This window comes from Scyliorhinus torazame, chromosome 2 (genome assembly GCF_047496885.1).
Source record: "Scyliorhinus torazame isolate Kashiwa2021f chromosome 2, sScyTor2.1, whole genome shotgun sequence".
Classification (NCBI taxonomy): domain Eukaryota; kingdom Metazoa; phylum Chordata; class Chondrichthyes; order Carcharhiniformes; family Scyliorhinidae; genus Scyliorhinus; species Scyliorhinus torazame.
Genome location: NC_092708.1, coordinates 318,317,265 through 318,338,159, shown reverse-complemented (window position 1 = coordinate 318,338,159; position 20,895 = coordinate 318,317,265). Strand labels below are relative to the sequence as shown.

At 47.1% G+C, this 20,895-nt stretch overlaps 2 protein-coding genes and 1 long non-coding RNA gene across 14 annotated transcripts in view; 1 reads left to right on the top strand and 2 right to left on the bottom strand.

Moving 5' to 3' along the window:
- The window catches only part of LOC140399997 (factor associated with metabolism and energy-like), a 35,677-nt gene extending 34,206 nt beyond the window's left edge, over positions 1-1,471 (bottom strand). The window contains exons 1-2 of one of the 2 annotated variants that reach the window (XM_072489501.1): positions 1,079-1,471; positions 520-602 (exon numbers count right to left, since the gene is read on the bottom strand). In XM_072489501.1, coding sequence (XP_072345602.1) covers positions 520-602; positions 1,079-1,325 — 330 coding nt within the window. In that variant the 5' untranslated portion in view covers positions 1,326-1,471. The remainder of the gene's footprint in view (positions 1-519; positions 603-1,078) is intronic. The other variant, XM_072489496.1, reaches the window with a different exon arrangement.
- LOC140400014 (uncharacterized) lies at positions 657-20,360 on the top strand. 6 transcript variants are annotated; one of them, XR_011937978.1, is made up of 4 exons: positions 1,715-2,317; positions 9,592-9,634; positions 16,561-16,666; positions 19,621-20,360. It is a non-coding gene; the product is annotated as an uncharacterized lncRNA (long non-coding RNA). The 6 variants fall into 6 exon arrangements; XR_011937985.1 differs by lacking the exons at positions 1,715-2,317; positions 9,592-9,634 and adding an exon at positions 657-1,052; XR_011937982.1 differs by lacking the exons at positions 1,715-2,317; positions 9,592-9,634 and adding an exon at positions 1,439-1,512.
- slc35f4 (solute carrier family 35 member F4) overlaps positions 16,049-20,895 on the bottom strand; it is a 277,382-nt gene continuing 272,535 nt past the window's right edge. For all 6 annotated transcript variants that reach the window (XM_072489456.1, XM_072489472.1, XM_072489464.1 and 3 more), the window contains 2 exons: positions 19,946-20,035; positions 16,049-16,653 (listed from right to left, as the gene is read on the bottom strand). In XM_072489456.1, the coding sequence (XP_072345557.1) occupies positions 16,412-16,653; positions 19,946-20,035 (332 nt within the window). In that variant the 3' untranslated portion in view covers positions 16,049-16,411. The remainder of the gene's footprint in view (positions 16,654-19,945; positions 20,036-20,895) is intronic.

The window sequence follows — 20,895 nt, the reverse complement described above, 5'->3', positions numbered from 1 at the left end:
CTTCACTCCCCACAGATGCTGCCTGACCTGCTGAGCATTTCCAGCATTTTCTGTTTTTATTTCAGATTTTCAGCATCTGCAGTATTTTGCTTTTGCCATACTGATAGTCTTTCCACATCCAGGCAGACAACCCTTTCAGGTCGGATGCATTATGACACATGATCCATAATGGGAGTTTTTGACTGTCCTTCAGAACAACAACATTTTAACAGATCATAACCCAAAAGGAGTTTTAAGTTTCTTCTTTCAAGGAGGGAAAAGTAGAAAGTTGATAAAATGAGATTAAATCACACACACACACAAAAGTTAACATTTAAAACTAGGGCTAAAACGAACAGAAAAGGGAGACACTCTACCTTGTCTCATTTATAAACTGACAGGGTTAGAAAGGGGGGCTGATCATCTCCCAGGTCCTGCTGATTGAAGTTTCCTTGTGTTTTCGGCCGTAAACAAATATTTCGCCCTTTGAGTAATTTAGAGCTCATCCAGCAAACAGTTTTGTTCAAATACTTCACTCACCTCAAATCTGCGAGGCGGATGGTTTTTAATGATGCTCCTATCCCCCATGTCCAACGGGGCATCAATCGAGATGGGCCTGGGGACTTCAAACAAGGGAAAATAAACCTGTCAACTATTAACAGTCCACGAACTAATGACCGCTTTGCCCTCTAGGAAGAAAATACCACAGTAATATGTAAATCTGGACAATAATTAACAGATTAAAATGCACTCCGAGGAAATAGTGACAAATCCCTGGCTCCCCTGATCCATTGCACTGAACTTGGAAGACAGAAGTCAACGGAGCTTGAAAACTTGCTCAATGCAAAATATATTTGCAGAAATAGTTCTCCCCAAAGAACTCCTTTGCCCAATAAAATACTTCGCCCCGAAAAAAAATAACCTGGGAAATATGCACAGAGACTTTACGAATTTTTCGCTAAATATCCATTGGAAAAAAAAGAAACAATTCGTAGAAAGTGAATAAAACCCGGCTAAAGTTTTGCAAGACTGAAAATCTCCACGTTGATGAGCCGATGAATGGTTTGAGACCGGTGGGTTGGTTTATCGGCGCACTTACCTGGCTTGAGAGCGGACAGGGCGCGAGTGCCAAATCCCGCCACCTTCAAGGGAGGAAGTTCGCCTATTCTCGGCCGAAAAGCTGCCTTCGGGTGGCCGCGTGTTAAACGTTCCCCGGCGGCCACAAGCCCACTCTGCGCCCCGGGGCTGCGGTCCCGCTCCACCCTGGGGCAAGTGTCCGCTCCTGCCCCGGGCACCGGAGTCACCTTGACCACCTTGTGGTGGACTTTCGACCAGCCTGAGCCCATCTTCGCCCACCACCCCCCGGACTGTCGAAAGCATCAAGACTCGGGGAGCTGGTTGTGTGTGCCTGTGGTAGTTGCTTGTTTTGATCCACCGATTCCGGCGGGAGATTTACATTGCAATAACCAAACCGGGAAATCCTGCAGCTTCTGTTACCCGGGTAACGCCACAAGCTGTCCCTCGCCAGCACAGGTTAAAGAGTTACCGTCCTTGTTCCTGTCAACAACTCCAAGCGCCCTCACGGTCTGTTGAATGATAAACTCAGTCACGCCTGGCCTGCAACGACACTAGGGATTAATCTGGTAAGGATATGTTTTGTTGAACCAGACTCCTGGCCTGGTTACTTTGTTCATTCCTTGTTTTGGCATGGAAAGGTACAGTGTGTAGCCATCTGGGATGGCCACTTACAACCAGGAACAGAGAAGGTCCCAAAGCATAGCAGGAAAAATGGACAATGTGAAATTCAGGCAGGCTCAGAGCCTGGAAATGTATATTTGCGAGTGAGGAATCCAGACGGTATCGAAACCCCAAACAGATTAGCATTGGATGGCCCATGTCCACCAGGCAAAGGACCGGTACAGTCCCAGACATTTTGGCGCCACTCCCTGTACTAGGGAAGCGTAAACAACAGGGTCAATGACCGCTTGGGACACGCCCAACCATCAAGGCACCCGCCCATTTATTGGTTCGATTCGAACATAGTGATCAGGGATCACCCAATTAGTGGGCTCCAAACTGAAGGACTGCCCAAAAGAGCGCGAAAACCCCCAAGCATAAGAAGAGAGTCCACCATGTGTTCGGCCTCTCTTGGACCTGGCGCTCCGGCAACGTCCACTTCCAAGTGCAGCACCACCAGAAGCAAGTTCAAGTTCAACGCCCGCTACCAGACGGATGAGCCCAGCTGAGCAGCAATTACTTCTACAGACTCAATAGACCCAGATTCGAACAACGGCCCCTGTTCCTCTGACTTAAGCCGGGTGCCTGAAGTGAAGTACAGGTTGTCATAGTTGATAGGTGTAGTTTAACTAGTAGTGTTTATGTTGCATGATTAATCTTGTGTGTAAATAAAGTACCCTCGACCTTGAACTAACTAACTGGTGTTTGGCTCTTTGATCGATATCCGGTTGAACCTTGTGGTGGTATCAATTGATACCTGGCGACTCTGAGCAATATACTATCGATATCAAAAGAAAGAAGGGCAACCTCACTGACTGCCATATTTACAGTAGGTAAAAAAGGCAACAGTTATTGGCGACATCTGATGGGACTCGACCCAAAAATGACTGTGTCACTCCGAGAGAACCCACAAAACGTTTGAATTTGAAATCCAAATTGGCAAAGTAAAAGAAACCACAAGCGAAACCAGTATCGATCAAACCTCCAGAATTCAGAAGTGTGTAATTTGCATGCGTACTAACAAAGGGATATAAGGTAACCTCGATAGATTTTGTTGCGTGAAACTTTCGGGAGTTGCGTAAACCGGAAAATAGCTTGATCCGTAACCGTGTTTGCACCACCGCTTTATTCCCCCTTGTTCCAAATTCCCGGTAGAGACAGAGATAATCGTAGGGATGGCGATGAAGGCAATGGAACACCTGATGCATCCACAAGAGCCCGAAGTCGCAGCGACCAACAGAGCAGAACAGTGTCCCATATGGGAAGAAGAGATTAGGAAATACCTAAAGGGGAAAGGATGGCCCCTATGGTCAGAATTTTGCGCGAATGAGGAAACAGGTCCTGGCAGCATGGAACAGACTTGGTGGGACAACCTGACCGAGATCCACAAAAAGAGTTTGAGTAAGGTTCGTAAGCCGATGGCAATCGTGTCCTGCTTGGCACAATTGCGAGGCACAGAGGAGGCCATGAGGACGCTCCGTAGACAGCTTGAGGAGAGAGAAGTAGAGAGGGAAACATGAGGGAATGTGAGAGATTAAACGAGCAACTCCGGGAGCAGCTAGCGGCGAAGGACAAGGAGTTGGATGATGTCAAGAGGGCACACCAATCTTGTCTTGCCCACCTCAGCAGCTTCCAGATTCAATACGACAAGATCTACCAGGCCACGCAACGTGCGGTACTGGTAAGAGAGGAAACAGAGAACCAGGTAGAACAGTTGAGGAAACAATGTGAGGATTTGAAGGCAGCACTCCACAGTTCCACCACGGAACAGAGGCAGAGTTTGGTGGATCATGCCAAGTGCAGGCAGCAAATTGCAAGATTGCAATCACTGCTATCCGTTCAGAATGGGTTCAGAGATACCTTTGGCCCACAGTTAGATCAGGAAGACGGCCCCGATTGGCAGGAACTTAGTGAAACGGTCCAACGGTACCTGAATGGGACAGAAAATCAGAATAGAGCCCCACAGGCCCCGAAAAGGAAAGCACCCGCACCACCGACTGCACAGGCAGCACCCAACCCAATGAATCCCATCACCACGCAGCGCAAGGTCACCACGGAAGACCAACCCGATTTTGTGTACACCACCCCACTAATCATCACCCAGTTAAGAGATGCCCGTGATAAAATTGAGACTTTCCACTCCACATCGGACCCACACCACTTTTTCGAACTAGTTAAGCATCAGACCCTCATGTACAGTTTGGATGAGCAGGAAGAAGTAAAGCTCATAGTGATGTGCCTAGACCCGTCAGTTAGTTCAGCCCTTCCCGACCCACAAAATGTAGGAGGAGGTAGCTTCCTAGACATGAAAACAGCCAGGCCACTCCAAGACCCCGCATGGGTAAATGAAGGCAGAAGTAATGCACAGCACTCTAAAGCACAGGAAAGTTACAATTGTGGACAGAAAGGACATTACGCACGAGAATGTCAAGCCCCCCCGAAACAGCAACGGAATCAGCACACAAATGCCCCACCTCGAAACAATGCCAGACCCATCCACAGTGTGAGCGCCCGAGCAGATAATTTGGCCATAAACGGCACCTATTGACTGTGTTCGGGCTCCCCAACTTGGGTCTGCGATACCCTTTGGGATAAGTCCGGAAGACCGGTAGTTGCAGGCACAGTCCAGGGACACCCAGTAGAGTTCCTTTGGGACACAGGAGGGTCCCGAACCACGTTAAACTTCTCCGCGATGTACCAGCGAGATATATGGCCCACTACCGACACCATTACCCTTAGTGGCTTTACAGGTCACCTCCAGCAGGAACACATCACAGCCCCTGTGGATGTACAGATCGGCAACATTGAAACAAAACACTCAGTCGTTTTGGTAGATTTTCCCCAGACATCAGAATACATCTTGGTTTTATGAGTGAACACAACCTTTCATTCGACCCCATAAATAAATGTGTGTGGAAAATGGCTAGAGCAGCATGAGCCCCCGCCACGCTCACAGTAGGAGACTACGCACACAGGATTAGCTCAGTGAGAGAGTATTGGTTTGATCCACAAACCATTACCACAGACAAAATGGTTGGTGAAGTCTTGAAAAGACATAAAGCATCGTTTGCCCAACACAAGCACGATTGCACTAAATTCCCAGGAGCGGTTAACATTACAGGTCCTGATCCTAAGCCCCAGAAATAATACGGCTTTCCCCAGCAAGCCAAGGGAGAGATAGCCAAAGTAATCCAGAGTTTATTGAACCAAGGAGTGATTCGACCCGTAGCATCAAGAACAATGCCCCGATTTGGCCCGTAAGGAAACCAGATGGTTCATGGCGACTGACCATCGATTATAGGGAATTAAACAAAGTGACTCCGTTAGCAGCCCCCACCATTGCCACGAGTCCTGAGACCATGTTAAAACAGGGACTTCAGTCAAAACCTTTTACGGTATTGGATATTAGCAATGGCTTTTGGTCCATTCCACTGGACATAACGTGCCAGTACAAGTATGCGTTCACTTTCCAGGGACAGCAGTACACGTGGACGTGCCTTCCACAAGGCTTCCACAACTCCCCCTCCATTTTTCACAGACAATTGGCGAACGGCTTATCAAAATTTTCCCAACCTGAATGCCTTGTTCAGTATGTGGATGACTTGCTCCGACAGACTGACACCAAGGAAGAGCACATTTCGCTTCTTTCGGAATTATAAGTCTCCTCACAGAAATTGGATGCAAAATTAACCCCAAGAAGGCCCAAATTCTCCAGGAAAAAGTCACTTATTTAGGTTCGCATGGTAAGCGTGAAATGGAACAAAAACGGATAGATTTGATTATAAAATTGCCCTTGCCCCAAAATGTTACAGCACTCCGGTCATTTTTACGACTGGTCGGTTATTGCAGGAACCACATAGACGGTTTCGCCACAAAAGCAGCCCCACTTCCCTAGCTCCTTAAGAAGCAAGCCCCATGGCAATGGCTTCCACAGCACACGGATGCCGTAGATGCATTGAAACGTGCCCTAAGCACAGGCCCCGCTTTGCAAGCCCCAGACCCACACCCCCCATATGCGATGGAGGTAGCGACCACCGACTGAACCCTTTCGGACGTACCCCTACAGGAAAGGCATGATCGTTTAGGACCCATAGCCTATGCCTCACTAGTTTTAGATCCAGTAGACCAGGGATTCTCAGCCTGTGAAAGGCACCTGCTAGCAGTTTTCTGGGCAGTACAGTACTTCTCGTACATAACAGGACTCAACTCCGTAACCATTTTGACTGAGCACACCCCGACACAGCTTTTATTTGACGGCAGACTAAAAGACGGCACAGTAAGCCAAATTCGAGCAGCGCGATGGACCCTACTCCTACAAGGACGGGACATTACCGTAAAATGGACAAAAACGCACACGTTTCTGGCCGACAATTTACACTAAGCAGAAACCCCACATGAGTGCGAGATCATAGCCTCCAAGCACAGCACAGGCCCCTTTGTTCCTAAGTCGCTACCGAAAAAGACAGGCATCCAACCACAGTCGACCCAGCCCACAGACAAAGCTGTGAAAATGTATGTAGATGGCTCCTCCACAGTTCTTGATGAAAAAAGAATCACGGGATGTGGGATTTATGTAGAGGACGCGCAGGGATGCGCTTTAGAAGAGATTGCATTAAAGTTGCCCGGACATTTAGGTTCGCAGGCAGCCGAGTTAGCAGCCATTGCTTACATTGTCCAGCACCCAGATTCGTCCCTGACCCCAGCAGACATATATTCAGACAGTTTGTACGTCTGCAACAGCCTGACAGAATTCCTACCCCTGTGGGAATCTAGAGGGTTTACATCCGCCGACGGAAACCCCTACCCTCAGCGCCATTACTCAAACACATCCTCCAGACAGCGATAGGTAGAAAATACGGAATAGTTAAAGTTAGAAGTCACCATCGTTCCTCCCCACCCAGTAATGTGAAAGCAGACGCCCTAGCGAAGGCAGGCTCATGACATGGCCACTTTTGGCAACCCCCTGAGAGTGCCCCAGTACACGCGGTTCAGGTCTCACAGACCAACATTCAAGACTTAGCCCAAGCACAGAAAGAAGACGAGACATTAAAGGAAATTTTAAAAGGAAACTTCCCAGCTCCCTACAAAAAGTTTTAAAATTCTTTAACGACCCATGAGGGAATCGTTTAAAAAAAAATGGTATTTATGTAGTCCCCACCCACGAGATCATTTGCAAATTCCATGACGGACATGGACACCAAGGGATAGAATCTACCCTTGCCCACCTCAGACCTCTCTGCTGGTGGCCTGATTTAAAAATCGACGTATCTCATTACATTGAGAATTGCTTGATTTGCGCCCAGAACAACCCGGACAGATATGCGAAGAAAGCCCAGCTAAGACACACCCGCCCTGTTAATGGCCCGTGGACAAACTTGCAGTTAGACTATATTGGTCCCCTCCGCCCCACTCTGCAGAAATGGATACAAATATGTGTTGTTATCGACACATTCACGAAATGGGTAGAAGCTTTCCCTTCACGAACAAATACGGCCAAAGCCACGGCAAAAATTCTAACTGAGCAAATTTTCACCAGATGGGGACTCCCCCGTAGTATTGAGTCGGACCAAGGTTCGCACTTCACAGGCAGGGTCATGAAAAATGTCATGACGATTTTTGGCATAAAACAGAAGTTTCACATTGCCTATCACCCGCAGTCCAGCGGCATTGTGGAACACATGAATCAGACACTAATGGCCACTTAGAAAGATGGTACAGCAGCATAATACGGCATGTGACACAGTGCTCCCATTCGCACTGATGTTTATTGGAAACACGGTGTCGAGTTCGACAGGTTACACCCCCCATACCCTCATGACCGGACAACCCATGAAGGGTACTGAGTATTTATTTGGACTTGATTTGGCCAGCCCCGCAGTCATCACCCTTACCCACGGGAAAGCGGTCCAAAACATGTTGGAGAATATTAAATCAGCACAGCTTGCTGCAGCTGTTCGACTAGGCACGAGACGAAAGCAGAGTAAGGCCTGCTTTGATAAGACAGTACACCCGACAGAGTATACAGTCATGATCTCCCTGAACAAGCCCAGCTCATTCCTCTCCCCTAAATTTGCAGGACCCTATTCAATCTCTGACAAAGTAAGCCCCATAGTTTATAAAATAACATATCCTAATGGAAAGTCAGGATGGTTCCATGCAAACCAGCTTAAGGTTATGGAACGCAGTGCAACCACTCGCACCACCTCTCATTGGCAATAGCAGACAATGGAGACCCGCCCACTGACAACCCAATCCCGCCCTCCCCCAACAACGACAGCACGTCCACAGACAAGACCTTGACCCCGCCCCCAGAGTCAAATTTCACCCTAACGCTTGATTCGGCTGATAGTGATAGCGACAGCGACAGCACAACTGACGACCTTGATAGACCCGAACGATGGAAACACAGACCAGGCCCCAGTCACTACGGCCCCAGTTACACCGACCACGATATGTTCAGCCTCTTAGGGCAGCACGGTAGCATGGTGGTTAGCACAATTGCTTCACAGCTCCAGGGTCCCAGGTTTGATTCCGGCTTGGGTCACTGTCTGTGCGGATCTGCACATCCTCCCCGTGTGTGCATGGGTTTCCTCCGGGTGCTCCGGTTTCCTCCCACAGTCCAAAGATGTGCAGGTTAGGTGGATTGGCCATGATAAATTGCCCTTATTGTCCAAAATTGCCCTTAGTGTTGGGTGGGGTTACTGGGTTATGGGGATAGGGTGGAGGTGTTGACCTTGGGTAGGGTGCTCTTTCCAAGAGCCGGTGCAGACTCGATGGGCCGAATGGCCTCCTTCTGCACTGTACATTCTATGATAATCTATGAATTTTTTGCCTTTACCGGAACCTGACCCACCACCTGACGATAGCGATACCCCCATTGCCCCTACCGCCCTACAGAATTCGAAACACTGGCACCGCGACAATTCCTGTCGTCTGACATGGAATGACGAGATGCACCCCACATCGGCACTAAAACTCCAGGCACGAGTTTGGCACCCGGGAGATGGTGACGACTCAGAGTCTGACTCCCACCATTCTAACCTCTTTACGACCCTTTTTGGAATGGAACCTTGAGGTGTCCAGATGATGAAAGGAACCGATTGAGATTTACAGTGTCCTATTCCCTGATGGAACCTGCTCGCTTTCTTCTTTAGTTTTTTTTTTAATGTTGTATGTTCTCTCTCTTGTACGATTTTGTGTCAGCCTCACGAAAATTCCTTAATGCAGTAATGACTACTCTTCTGACGCCACATGGCAGTTAAAGAAACAAGTTTGCTGAAGTCCATATATCCTCAAATTCTTACCGCTCTTGGAAGGTCACACAGGCAGTGGAGTAACGGCACTTATCCCCGCCCTGCCTGAGGACCCCCTATACTCTTGGTCAGCCAAGCTCGGGTAATGGAGCAACGGCACTGGTCACAGCCCTACCCGGGGATTCCACCCATTCTTGCCCTGCCGCGGATCATACGCACCCCATTCGGAGAATTATTTTTGAAACTCTTTTGCTGTTCTTTTTACAATTGTGGTTTAAAGAATGCACTTTTGCCACAACCTCTGCCCCCTTTCCGGCGACCCTTCGGTTGCTATCCCCCCACCTGCTATTTACAAGTTCAAATCACTTGGTTGGAACGAGTTTGCAGAGGATGGAGAAATTGTCAGCCCACTCAGCCCATCAAACACAGGCTGCGAGAGTGCTTGCACTGTGACAGAATTTGTTTCCGGATGTCTAGTCTCCCAAATGGTTGTTTAAAAAAAAAATGAGGGAGTCACATATGGTGACGATTCTAAATGGGAAATTGACGTTAAGGAGAAACAGACAGACAAACGAGATATTAAGCAACAAGATAGTAACAGATATTATGCTTGTACCCGCAGGAAGATACGGAGATACCTGAAGACAGAGAAAAGTACGGACAAGGTGAGGACGAACCTGATGATCTGCATCATGATCGTCGTTGGATCAATACAGTTGCGCGCGTTACCCACCCCTACATCCCTCACCACACAGGCCCTGAACATTACTACCCCACATGACACCCTTAGCCCGGACACTACACCACACATAGACACAGCCGCTGATACCCCCACATGGTGTGAGAATATCATAAAATGGTACTCCCTGTCATACACAGTAGAAGCCCTACTAGTGATAGCTATACTGTGCAGTGTCATCCAGACAATCAGACTTCGGAAATGGCAAAGGAGAGCCTCCCGCCCTCCAGTATACTCACTTAGAGCCCCTTTCCTCGGACTCCAGCAAACCCCACTCTTTCTGAACCTTTCCTCCTTAATACATTCCGCGGTTGTTGTTTTTGTAATAAAGTTACTTTCTTTGTAATAGACATTAGTGATAAGTAGGAATGTGATGCTGCTGTTGACTATTTTGTATTGTAAGATAAGTTCTTTGATTATTAGATAGCAGCATGAGTGCAGTCTAGTTAGAGACAGTTAGAGGTTCCCCTTTTTTTGTGTAAAGAGACTGGAATGTATGTTTGAATGTTAAATGCCCCCTTAGGATTTTTTTTAGAGATATGTGTTGTATTAGGAAAACTTAGGTAAATATTTTGACCCATAGGACAGAGTAGGGTAGAACATGTCCTTGATTGAGGGTACCCGGCATTTCAGAGAACAGGAGAAGATCCAGTACTGTGATCCTTCACGCTTCGTGTTGAGGATCAAGAGGACGGAGTGTAGCCATCTGGGATGGCCACTTACAACCAGGAACAGAGAAGGTCGCAAAGCATAGCAGGCAAAATGGACAATGTAAGATTCAGGCAGGCTCCGAGCCGGGAAATGTTTATTTGCGAGTGAGGAATCCAAACGGTATCGAAATCTCAACCGATTAGCATTTGATGGCCCATCTCCACCAGACAGAGGACTGGTACTTGAGCGACCGGTACTGTCCCTGACATTTCGGCGCCACTCCCTGTACTAGGGAAGCGTAAACAACAGGGCCAATGACCGCTTGGGACACACCCAGCCATCAAGGCACCCGCCCATTTATTGGTTTGATTCGAACATAGTGATCAGGGATCACCCAATTGGTGGGGTCCAAACTGAAGGACCGCCCAAAGGAGCATGAAAACCCCCAAGAATAAGAAGAGTGTTCACCATGTGTTCGGCCTCTCTTGAACCTGGCGCTCCGGCAACGTCCACTTCCAATTGCAGCACCACCAGAAGCAAGTTCAAGTTCAACGCCCGCTACCAGACGGATGAGCCCAGCTGAGCAGCAATTACATCTACAGACCCGATAGACCCAGATTCGAACAACGGCCCCTGTTCCTCTGACTTAAGCCGGGTGCCTGAAGTTAAGTACAGGTTGTCATAGTTGATAGGTGTAATTTAACTCGTAGTGTTTATGTTGCATGATTTATCTTGTGTGTAAATAAAGTACCCTTGATCTTGAACTAACTAACTGGTGTTTGGCTCTTTGATCGATATCCGGTTGAACCTTGTGGTGGTATCAATTGATACCTGGCGACTCTGAGCAATATACTATCGATATCAAAAGAAAGAAGGGCAACCTCATTGATTGCCATATTTACAGTAGGTAAAAAAGGCAACAGTTATGTTTTGTTGAACCAGGCTCCTGACCTGGTTACTTTGTACATTTCTTGTTTTGGCATCGAAAGGTACAGTGCAAGAGGTAACAGAATAAATCAGATTATGCCCTTTAGGATTCATTTGTCCCTGCGTGCGACCATCATCTGATTCTGCGGTACTACCCCCAGAATTCTGAAGAGTCAATCTCAGAACTCATTCTTTTTTTAAAAAAGTATTTTTATTAAGGTTTTGCAGAATTTTTCATAATAAAACAGTAGTAACAATAATAACAAAACAAACTAGAGTGAACATTAACATAGTGCAAGAAGAGAATATACAATAACAATTAAATAGACTTTACCCCACGCGACTCAGTCTTCCCACACCATCCCAATGAAGCACTCACCCCCCTCCACACCCCAACCCCCCCCCCCCCTACGGAATGCTGCTGCTGCTGACATTTTAATTTTCCCCGAGAAAGTCGACGAATGGCTGCCACCTCCGAGAGAACCCTAGCGTAGACCCTCTTAAGGCAAACTTTATTTTCTCGAGGCTGAGAAACCCAGCCATGTCGTTAACCCAAGTCTCTACACTCGGGGGCTTCGAGTCCCTCCACATTAATAAAATCCGTCTCCGGGCTACTAGGGAGGCAAAGGCCAAGACGTCGGCCTCTTTCACCCCCTGAACTCCCGGGTCTTCTGACACTCCAAAGATCGCTATCTCTGGACTCGGCACCACCCGTGTGTTAAGCACCTTGGACATTGCTCTCGCAAACCTTTGCCAGAAATCTCTAAGCTCTGGGCATGCCCAAAACATGTGGACGTGGTTTGCAGGGCTGCCCTTGCATCTCATACAACTCTTCTTCCCCAAAAAACGTGCTCATTCTCGCTGCCGTCATGTGTGCCCGGTGGACCACCTTAAATTGAATTAGACTGAGCCTGGCACGTGATGAGGAGGAATTAACCCTGCCCAGGACCTCTGCCCATAGACCTGCTTCCAACTCCTCACCTAGCTCCTCCTCCCACTTGCCCTTGACGTCCTCCACCAGGGTTTCCTCCGCCTCCTGTAGTTCCTGGTAGACATCCGACACCTTCCACTCCCCCACCCAGGTGCCGGAGACCACCCTGTCCTGTATCCTCAGTGGTGGCAGAGTCGGAAAGGCCTCCGAACTCATTCGATCACTCAAGTCTTCTCTTCACCCTGATGGACTCTTTCTCACCTCTATAACTAGAGACGTGAGAGAAAATGATGAGAGGGTAGCTGCGGTCAGTAAACCAATAAACCCATCAGGGACTCTTGAGCAGATGGCACCAGGTGGACCTTTAAACCTTAAGTCGTCAACAAAATACCATCTAGAAGTTTAACATCAACATCTGGGGAACACAGGAATGGGTGTAGGTCATTCAACCCTTTGACCTTGTCTGACTATTCAGTTAGATCATGGCTGATCTGTACCACAGCTTAATTTACCCACCTGCACTTCTTATCCTGGACACTCCTACCTAACAAATTTGTAATGATTTCAGAATTGAAAATTTCATTTGGACCATCACTCACAACATTTTTTTTGGGGGGGGAAGAGTGTTTCAGATTTCCACTATCCTTTACGCAAAATAAATAAAATATATAACCTACCTTATGGTGTCGCCCTTCATGGAATAGTTACAGAACAGAAGCATATTTGCCCTTTGAATTCATGTCAGTTCTCTGCACCAGAAATTTAGTTAGTCCCATTCCTCTGCCCTTTACCTGTAGTCCGAACAAATTGTATCCCTTAAGGGTGTTTATCCAATTCTCTTTTGAAAGCCACAATTGAATCAGCCTCCACCGTCCTTTCAGAAAACCTATTCCAGATTGTAACCACATGCGGCTTATAAAGGATTTTCCTCATGTTGCCTCTGGTTATTTGCCAATCATCTTAAATCTATGTCCTCTGGTTCTCAACCTTCCTCCAATGAGAGCAGCCTGTCTCTATTTGTCTAGACCCCTCATGATTCTGAACACTCCATCCAATCTTCTCTCAACCTGCTCTTCTCCAAGGAGAATAATCACTTCTCCAATCTATCCAAGTAAGGAGGGAGGATAGGCAGTGGTGCAGTGGTGTTCTCACTGAACTAGTAATCCAGATACCCAGCGTCAAATCCCAGCAGATGCTGAAATTTGAATTCAATAAAACTCTGGAAATAAAAGGAATATTATGACCAATGGATCCACCATCTCCGTTGCCACTTCCTTTAATACCCTAGGATGTAGGCCATCAGGCCCTGGGGAATTGTCTGCCTTCAAACCCAACAGTTTGTTGAGTACTGTTTCCTTATTAATGCTGATTGTTCTCAGTTTCCACCCTTTCATAGATCATAGATCATAGAATTTACAGTGCAGAAGGAGGCCATTCGGCCTGTCGAGTCTGCACCGGCTCTGGGAAAGAGCACCCTACCCAACGTCAACACCCCCACCCTATCCCCATAACCCACTAACCCCACCCAACACTAAGGGCAATTTTGGACACTAAGAGCAATTTATCATGGCCAATCCACCTAACCAGCACATCTTTGGACTGTGGGAGGAAACCGGAGCACCCGGAGGAAACCCACGCAAACACGGGGAGGATGTGCAGACTCCTCACAGACAGTGACCCAAGCCGGAATCGAACCGAGGACACTGGAGCTGTGAAGCAATTGTGCTCTCCACAATGCTACCGTGCTTTCTATTACCTCTGAATTACCCGTTCCTATAGGGATGGTTCTGGTGTCCTCCACCGTGAAAACTGAAACAAAATATTGATTTACCATCTCCGCCATTTAATAATAATAATAATCTTTTATTGTCACAAGTATGAAGTTACTGTGAAAAGCCCCTAGTCGCCACATTTCGGCGCCTGATCGAGTAAGCTGGTACAGGAATTGAACCCGCGCTGCTGGCCTTGTTCTGCATTATAAACCAGCTGTATAGCCCACTGAGCTAAACCAACCCTGTTAATTTCTATTAATCCCCGCTATTAACTCTGGTTTCATCTTCCAAAGGACCAACATTCACTTTAGTGACTCTTCCCTTTTATGCACTTACCAAAGCTTTTGTTATCCTTTTTGATATTTTGTGCTATCTTTCTTTCATAATTTACCTTAGCTCTTTTTATTTCTTTTTTAGTAATCAGGGGCGGGATTCTCTCAGCCCGGGGCCAGGCCGGAGAATTCCCGCGACCGGTGTGAATCGCCCCACGCCACCCCGACACGCGATTTTCCGCAGAGCAGAGAATTGGTGTTATTGGTGCCGGCGTGGTTGGCGCGCCGCCGTCGGGGGCCACTCTACACGGCCCCCCCCTGGCTGAGTCTCGGCCCGGGATGGGCTGAGCGGCCGCGTAAAAACGCCGAGTCCCACCGGTGCCGGCCACACCTGCTCTCAGCCGGCGGGAACCCGACGTGGAAAGGTCGGGGGGGGCGGCCTGTGGGGGAGAGGGGGGTCCGACCCCAGGGCGGGCTTCCGATGTGGCCTGGCCCACGATCGGGGCCCACCAATCGGCGGGCCGGACTCTCGGCCTGGGGGCCTTGTTTCTTCCGCGCCGGCCTCTGTAGTCCTGCCCCATGTTGTGTCGGAGCCAGCGCGTTGAAGGAAGCCACTGCGTATGCGTGCGTTGTCGCCGGTGCCACTGTGCATGCGCAGATCCTGCGGCGCCCAGTTCGCACCGGGTTCAGCAGCTGGAGCGGCGTTAACCGCTCCAGTGTCGTGCTGGCCCCTTTTGCGGGCCAGAATTAGTCGTCAGGTCAGCCCTTTCACGCCGTTGTAAAACGTGACGGCGTTTATGACGCCGTGGACACACTGCCATGGGATTAGAGAATCCCGCCCCCTTTGTTTATGTTTGGAAGTTTCCCAATCTTCCAGCCTGCCACTGACCTTTGCAATAGGGTGTACCTCAGGTTTTGTCTTCATATTGTCCTTAACCTCGTTTATCTTCCTCTCTGGAATATGTTTTAGTTGTGAGGAATTGAGTGTCTCGTTAAACAGCTGTCCTATCTTTTAGCCTTCCTGCCCACTCTTTTCAGGCCAAATTTGTCCTCATGCCTATGTCATTACCGTTGTTAATTCTAGAACACTAGTTTCCATAAATCTACCCATATCGAAATCAATGTGGAATAGAAATTCAAGACCGTAATGGCAGTCATAGGGTCACCCAGTTACTAGTTTAAGCTCCAGCTTTGCCTGCAGCAGGTGACAGACCTTGGTTACGACCTCCTCACTGAAACAGTAGTGTTGTAGCTGGTGCAAATATGAATAGAGATTAACTGAGCTGGGAGTTCGAAGCCTTACCTTGGCAATCCAGGGAAGGCCAGTAATCTTATTTCATCATTGCAGCCAGGTCCTAGGGGCTAAGCTCCTGCAATCACCCTCCAAAGTTACCGTTTCCCAATGCCAATGCATTTGTTGTGTGGAGCACTTTCCGCCCCACTGAGGAGTGCAGGATCTCTCCTCTTGCCAGCTACAAGGACCTCCCATGTTGCAAGTGAGGAATTGGCATCAAGTTTCAAATATGTCCTGCTGCCTGTGATATGATACACCTCCACTTTAAGGGGGTGCACATTGCCTTTACGTGATGTCAATGAATTCTGATTTCCTGCCCACAGTCCCACAAACATCCGTACTGCCAATAAGCAACGTGGGCAGCACTAGTTGTGTGCTAGTCTTATTATAATGAATTACCAGCACACACTTCCCATGCATTGACTGCACCACTTAAACAGTATTCAAATAAGTCATAGTATGATCTAAACATGACAATGCAGGACACTCTTACTTGTGCTCTAAAGTCTTTTATTTTGATTGTGTTAGAATACAATTGAATGCAGTAACAACAATCAAAAAGAAAAAAAGCTCTTTTTAACCAAAGAACTGTATCATTAAATAAATCATAAAAAAACCCAATGCAAGGACCTTACAAAAACTTTATTAGACATTAACACCCATTCCCTTGTTACTTTATAAAGTTTAAATTGCAATAATATATTCTTGATAATTTATTAACTATATCATACTTGTATTGTATACCATAGATCTTTGCTTCAAAAAGTAATACTGTCAGAATAGCATACTAAGTCTCACAAAACTAAATTATATTCACAGAATATACATCTTCGTGCATTTAAAAACGTAGCTGCTTTTAAGCTAAAGGAATTGAAACTGTTCCATTTGCTCTGCTCCTGCTCCGAGTATGGACGCTGGACTCTGTGGTGTCTTCTGCTTGTTCTTCATTTTTCTTCTCCTTTAATCTGTTAATAAATCTTAAAGTTATTTCATCCCATTCTTCAGGAAGAAGCATGAGCAGGAAGCCGATGCAGATGATGGTAGTTGCGGTCAATCTCACCATACTGAATATTACCTCATGTTTCACAAGGTCGACAGCTGTGTAGAAAAGGTATCTGAATTCAGTTATAATGTTCCTGTACAAATGATGTCACAAATTGAATGTAGTCTGCCCTGGTATAATTACGGAAAACCAAATGTAATTTAATAGTTATTCAAATATTTCAAAATTAGCCCACGAGTTATCCTGTTGTTTCCTACTGTATATGCTTAAATGTATTACATTTTATATCCAACTTATTTGAGCATGCCATCCGAATGTAAATCATGGGCTAGGTTTTATGTGCCCCGCCAGGTGTGTTTTGCCACCACCCGATCTTTTCACCCACCACCGAGCTCACCCCATAACGTGGTCGGTGGGTGGGCACAAAAACCGCTAATTCGCTCCAATATAAATAATCAAGGGTCCACTGAGCTGGTTAACAAACCAGTTGACTCCGACCATACACTGCCCACACCATAACACGGTTGGCATGGGCAATCGGGCAGGAGTGGATAAAGTTGAAGCTCAGGAGCAGTGGCAGCATGGCCACAAACTTAGCTGAATGATATAGAGAATTTTCACAGTAACGACTAGGGAATTTTCACAGTAACTTCATTGCAGTGTTAATGTAAGCCTACTTGTGACAATAAAGATGATAACGATTATTATGTTCATGCAGAGGCCACTGTTAGCTATTCATTGAAGGAACTCTGGCTGCTTTCTTTTCTCTTCCCAAACAGTTCCTTTTCAGACTGGAGGAAGATGGGGTTCTGCAGCACTCAATACAGGGATCAGGGCTCTTTTTGATATATATTAATAACCCAGAAGATGAAAGGTCACTGTACCTGACACTTTGTTTCTCTCCACAGATGCTACCTAACCTGCTGAGTTTTTCCAGCACTTTTTGTTTCTATTTCAGGGGCGTCATTCTCCGACCCCCCCGCCGGGTTGGAGAATCGCCGGGGGCTGCCGTGAATCCCGCCCCCGTCGGTTGCCGAAGTCTCCGGCACCGGATATTCGGCGGGGGCGGGAATCGGGCCGCGCCGGTTGGCGGGCCCCCCCGCTGGATTCTCCGGCCCGGATGGGCCGAAGTCCCGCCGATAAATTGCCTGTCCCGCCGGCGTGGATTAAACCACCTTTTGAACGGCGGGACAAGGCGGCGCGGGCGGGCTCCGGGGTCCTGGGGGGGGCGCGGGGCGATCTGACCCCGGGGGGTGCCCCCACGGTGGCCTGGCCCGCGATCGGGGCCCACCGATCCGCGGGCAGGCCTGTGCCGTGGGGGCACTCTTTCCCTTCCGCCTCCACGTCGGTCTCCACCATGGCGGAGGCAGAAGAGACTCCCTCCACTGCGCATGTGCGGGAAACTGTCAGCGGCTGCTGACGCTCCCGCGCATGCGCCGCCCCGACGTCATTTCCGCTCCAGCTGGCGGGGCAACAAAGGCCGTTTCCGCCAGCTGGCGGGGCGGAAATTCCTCCGGGGTCGGCCTAGCCCCTCAATGTTGGGGCTCGGCCCCCAAAGATGCGGAGCATTCCGCACCTTTGGGGCGGCGCGATGCCCGTCTGATTGGCGCCGTTTTGGGCGCCAGTCGGCGGACATCGCACCGTTTCGGGAGAATGTCGCCCCAGATCTCCAGCATCCGCAGTATTTTGGTTTCTGGGCAGGATCCTGAGCTTTTTAAATAGGGGCATAGAGTACAAAAGCAAGGAAGTTATGATGACACTTTGTAAACCACTGGTGCGGCCTCAACTGGAGTATTGTGTCCAGTTTTGGGCACCATACTTCATGAAGGGTTTGGATGGAGTGCAAGAAAAAGTTGATGAGGATGATTACTGGAATTAGAGTTTGGTTCAGTACCTGAAGACCTTGTAGGACTGGGGAAAAGTGCTTGGGTGTGCAATGAGCTGATTTACTATTGAAGAGAGCCAGAACAGACACGCTGGGCCAAAGAGCCTCCTACTGTGTTGTAACTATTTTATGATTCTACACTTAAATGCTGAGACAATGTTTAAATTGAATCAACTGAGGCCAACAGATTAGCATAGCCTTCACAATGGATATTACAGCTGAAAAGTCAATAAGATGCCTAATATAGCAATTGAAGGGGGGAGTTTTGTTTCAATGGTTGTGCTTGTTTGCTACTGATGAAGGCAAAGGGAGTAGCAAACTCACTGCCCTAAAGGTGCATCAGGACTGTGAAGTTCTGCAACCTCTGATTTGCCAGTGATGGTAATTCAAGGAGTTCATGTTACAGACCCATGAAGGTTTATGAAGTAAGCAAACATCATGCAACAAGAGTCAGAGCCTTGACCCTTCCTCTTCTTTACTTTCCATGATTTGCACCAGAAATGTCTCATCACCTTTAAACAGTGGTTTAAGGAAATGGATTTTCAAACTCTGTTTGATGTTTCTCGCAAATCATGTTCAACTGCATTGGGGCTGAATGTGACGCATTGTTTTTGGCTTGCTTTAATTGCATTTCGCTTGGTGCATGGGTTTTGACTATTTTGTCTGTTCAACTGTGGACAGTTGAACTCACCCAGTCTCTCAATCAGAGGCCACTGATAGCTGTTTGGTGTTACAGCTTCTTTATTTTATCTTCCCTAGCCCAGAGTAATGAATGTCATTTTTAATGGCATTACTTCTCTGCTGGCTGAGATCTTAACTAACAATTACGGTTAAGGTTAACAGATAAATACCAGTCATTTCTTTGATCTGAAGCATGGAACTGTACCCAGGCAAGGATTAAAAGCTTTAGCAAGCATACGGGATGTATGTGTGGGATGGGTGTGTGTGTAGGGGGTGTGGGAGGAGGTGGCGGGGGAACACACTTTGTGGCAAAAACATAAGTAGAGTATAAAAATAGTAAAAGCTAGATGGTTTAAATGGCATTATTCACTGAGAATTGGTTAAATCTGTGACAAACGGATTAGGCAATCGGGCGAAAGAATTGAGAAAAACCCACAAGAATAATCACAACTAGTACTTGTAAGAACTTCACAATTTTCAACTCGTTTTTGTCCAGGGGAATGATGATACACAGATGATGTAAAAGGTCAAGCAACATCGCAATTGCAAAGTGGAAAAGCCGAGCAGCCTACTTGACTCAGAGAGAATTTATGCACTTCAAACCAGGGACATCCTACTCGATGGAATCCAAACAGGTGGGCTCTTTAAAGGATGAGCAAATCACTGCACAGACCACCAACCAAACAACGAAGGCAAAATGATATGCTATTGTTCTATCACAAGGATAATATTTGTAACCAACAAGATAGGTAAAACAATTTGGTACTTTTGCTCAACAGTGAAAGAACAGGAGACCAGTGCACAGTGAAGAAAAGCATTACCTGCATTTCCAGGGACACTGAGTACAGTTCCAATTGAAATGAGCAGAGGATATGTCAATACAACGCCAACGTTCACAAGAATATTGAAGGCTGTACAAGGAAAGAAACAGTTATTTTATTAACTAAATAGACAGCAATGTGACTTTGGAAACTGATCTGAATTGTTGTTTCAACGGGCATGGATTTCAACCAAATCCAACTTCAACCAAATCCAAAAATAAGACAACTGAGAGTCAACATTTATGTTCTGGAAGAATATAACTGGTCCATGCTCAAGCCCAGTATCAACCATTGACACAGCAACAATGGATAATTGGAGTCCTGCCCTAGGCAATAATAATTCCTTCTGTTGCAACCTGTGTGAATTCTTTCCTTCAGTGTGAAAACATTTTAAATAAAATTCTTAGTTAAACCACATTGTTATTCTCATTATGAAATATGGGCCAATGAGGCGATCGGCACTGCTATTATGAAGAGTAAATCAGGCAGCAACCTCCAGCAAGTGCATAAAAACATCCATCAAGGAGTTACTGTCTATGTTTCCCTGCTCCTGCACAAACTTTATTCTAACAGTATCTCGCCAAGAGACTCAGCATTGAAACACACGAAGGATAAGACATTGTTGTACTTCGCAACTAGTTACCCACTAAACATATCAGAAACTTATGGCTTCAAGTGCAAAAAGATTTTTCAGGGTGCACTAAGTGTTAACTATTGACAACAGCCTCTCCGACATTAATATTTACCTTTAAATGTGCATTGTCTCATTCCATCAGGTTTTAATTATTGTTGGAAGAATGCAGAGTGGGGAGATTGTGATGTTAGTCAATGTCTAATGCTGATTTGGCCCCTGAACAGCAGGTCCTATTAATGCCCTTCCTTAAACACACACACACTGAGGGGATCCCCACTGGTCTTACCTAAAGGGACCACTATTCAACTTTTAGGAG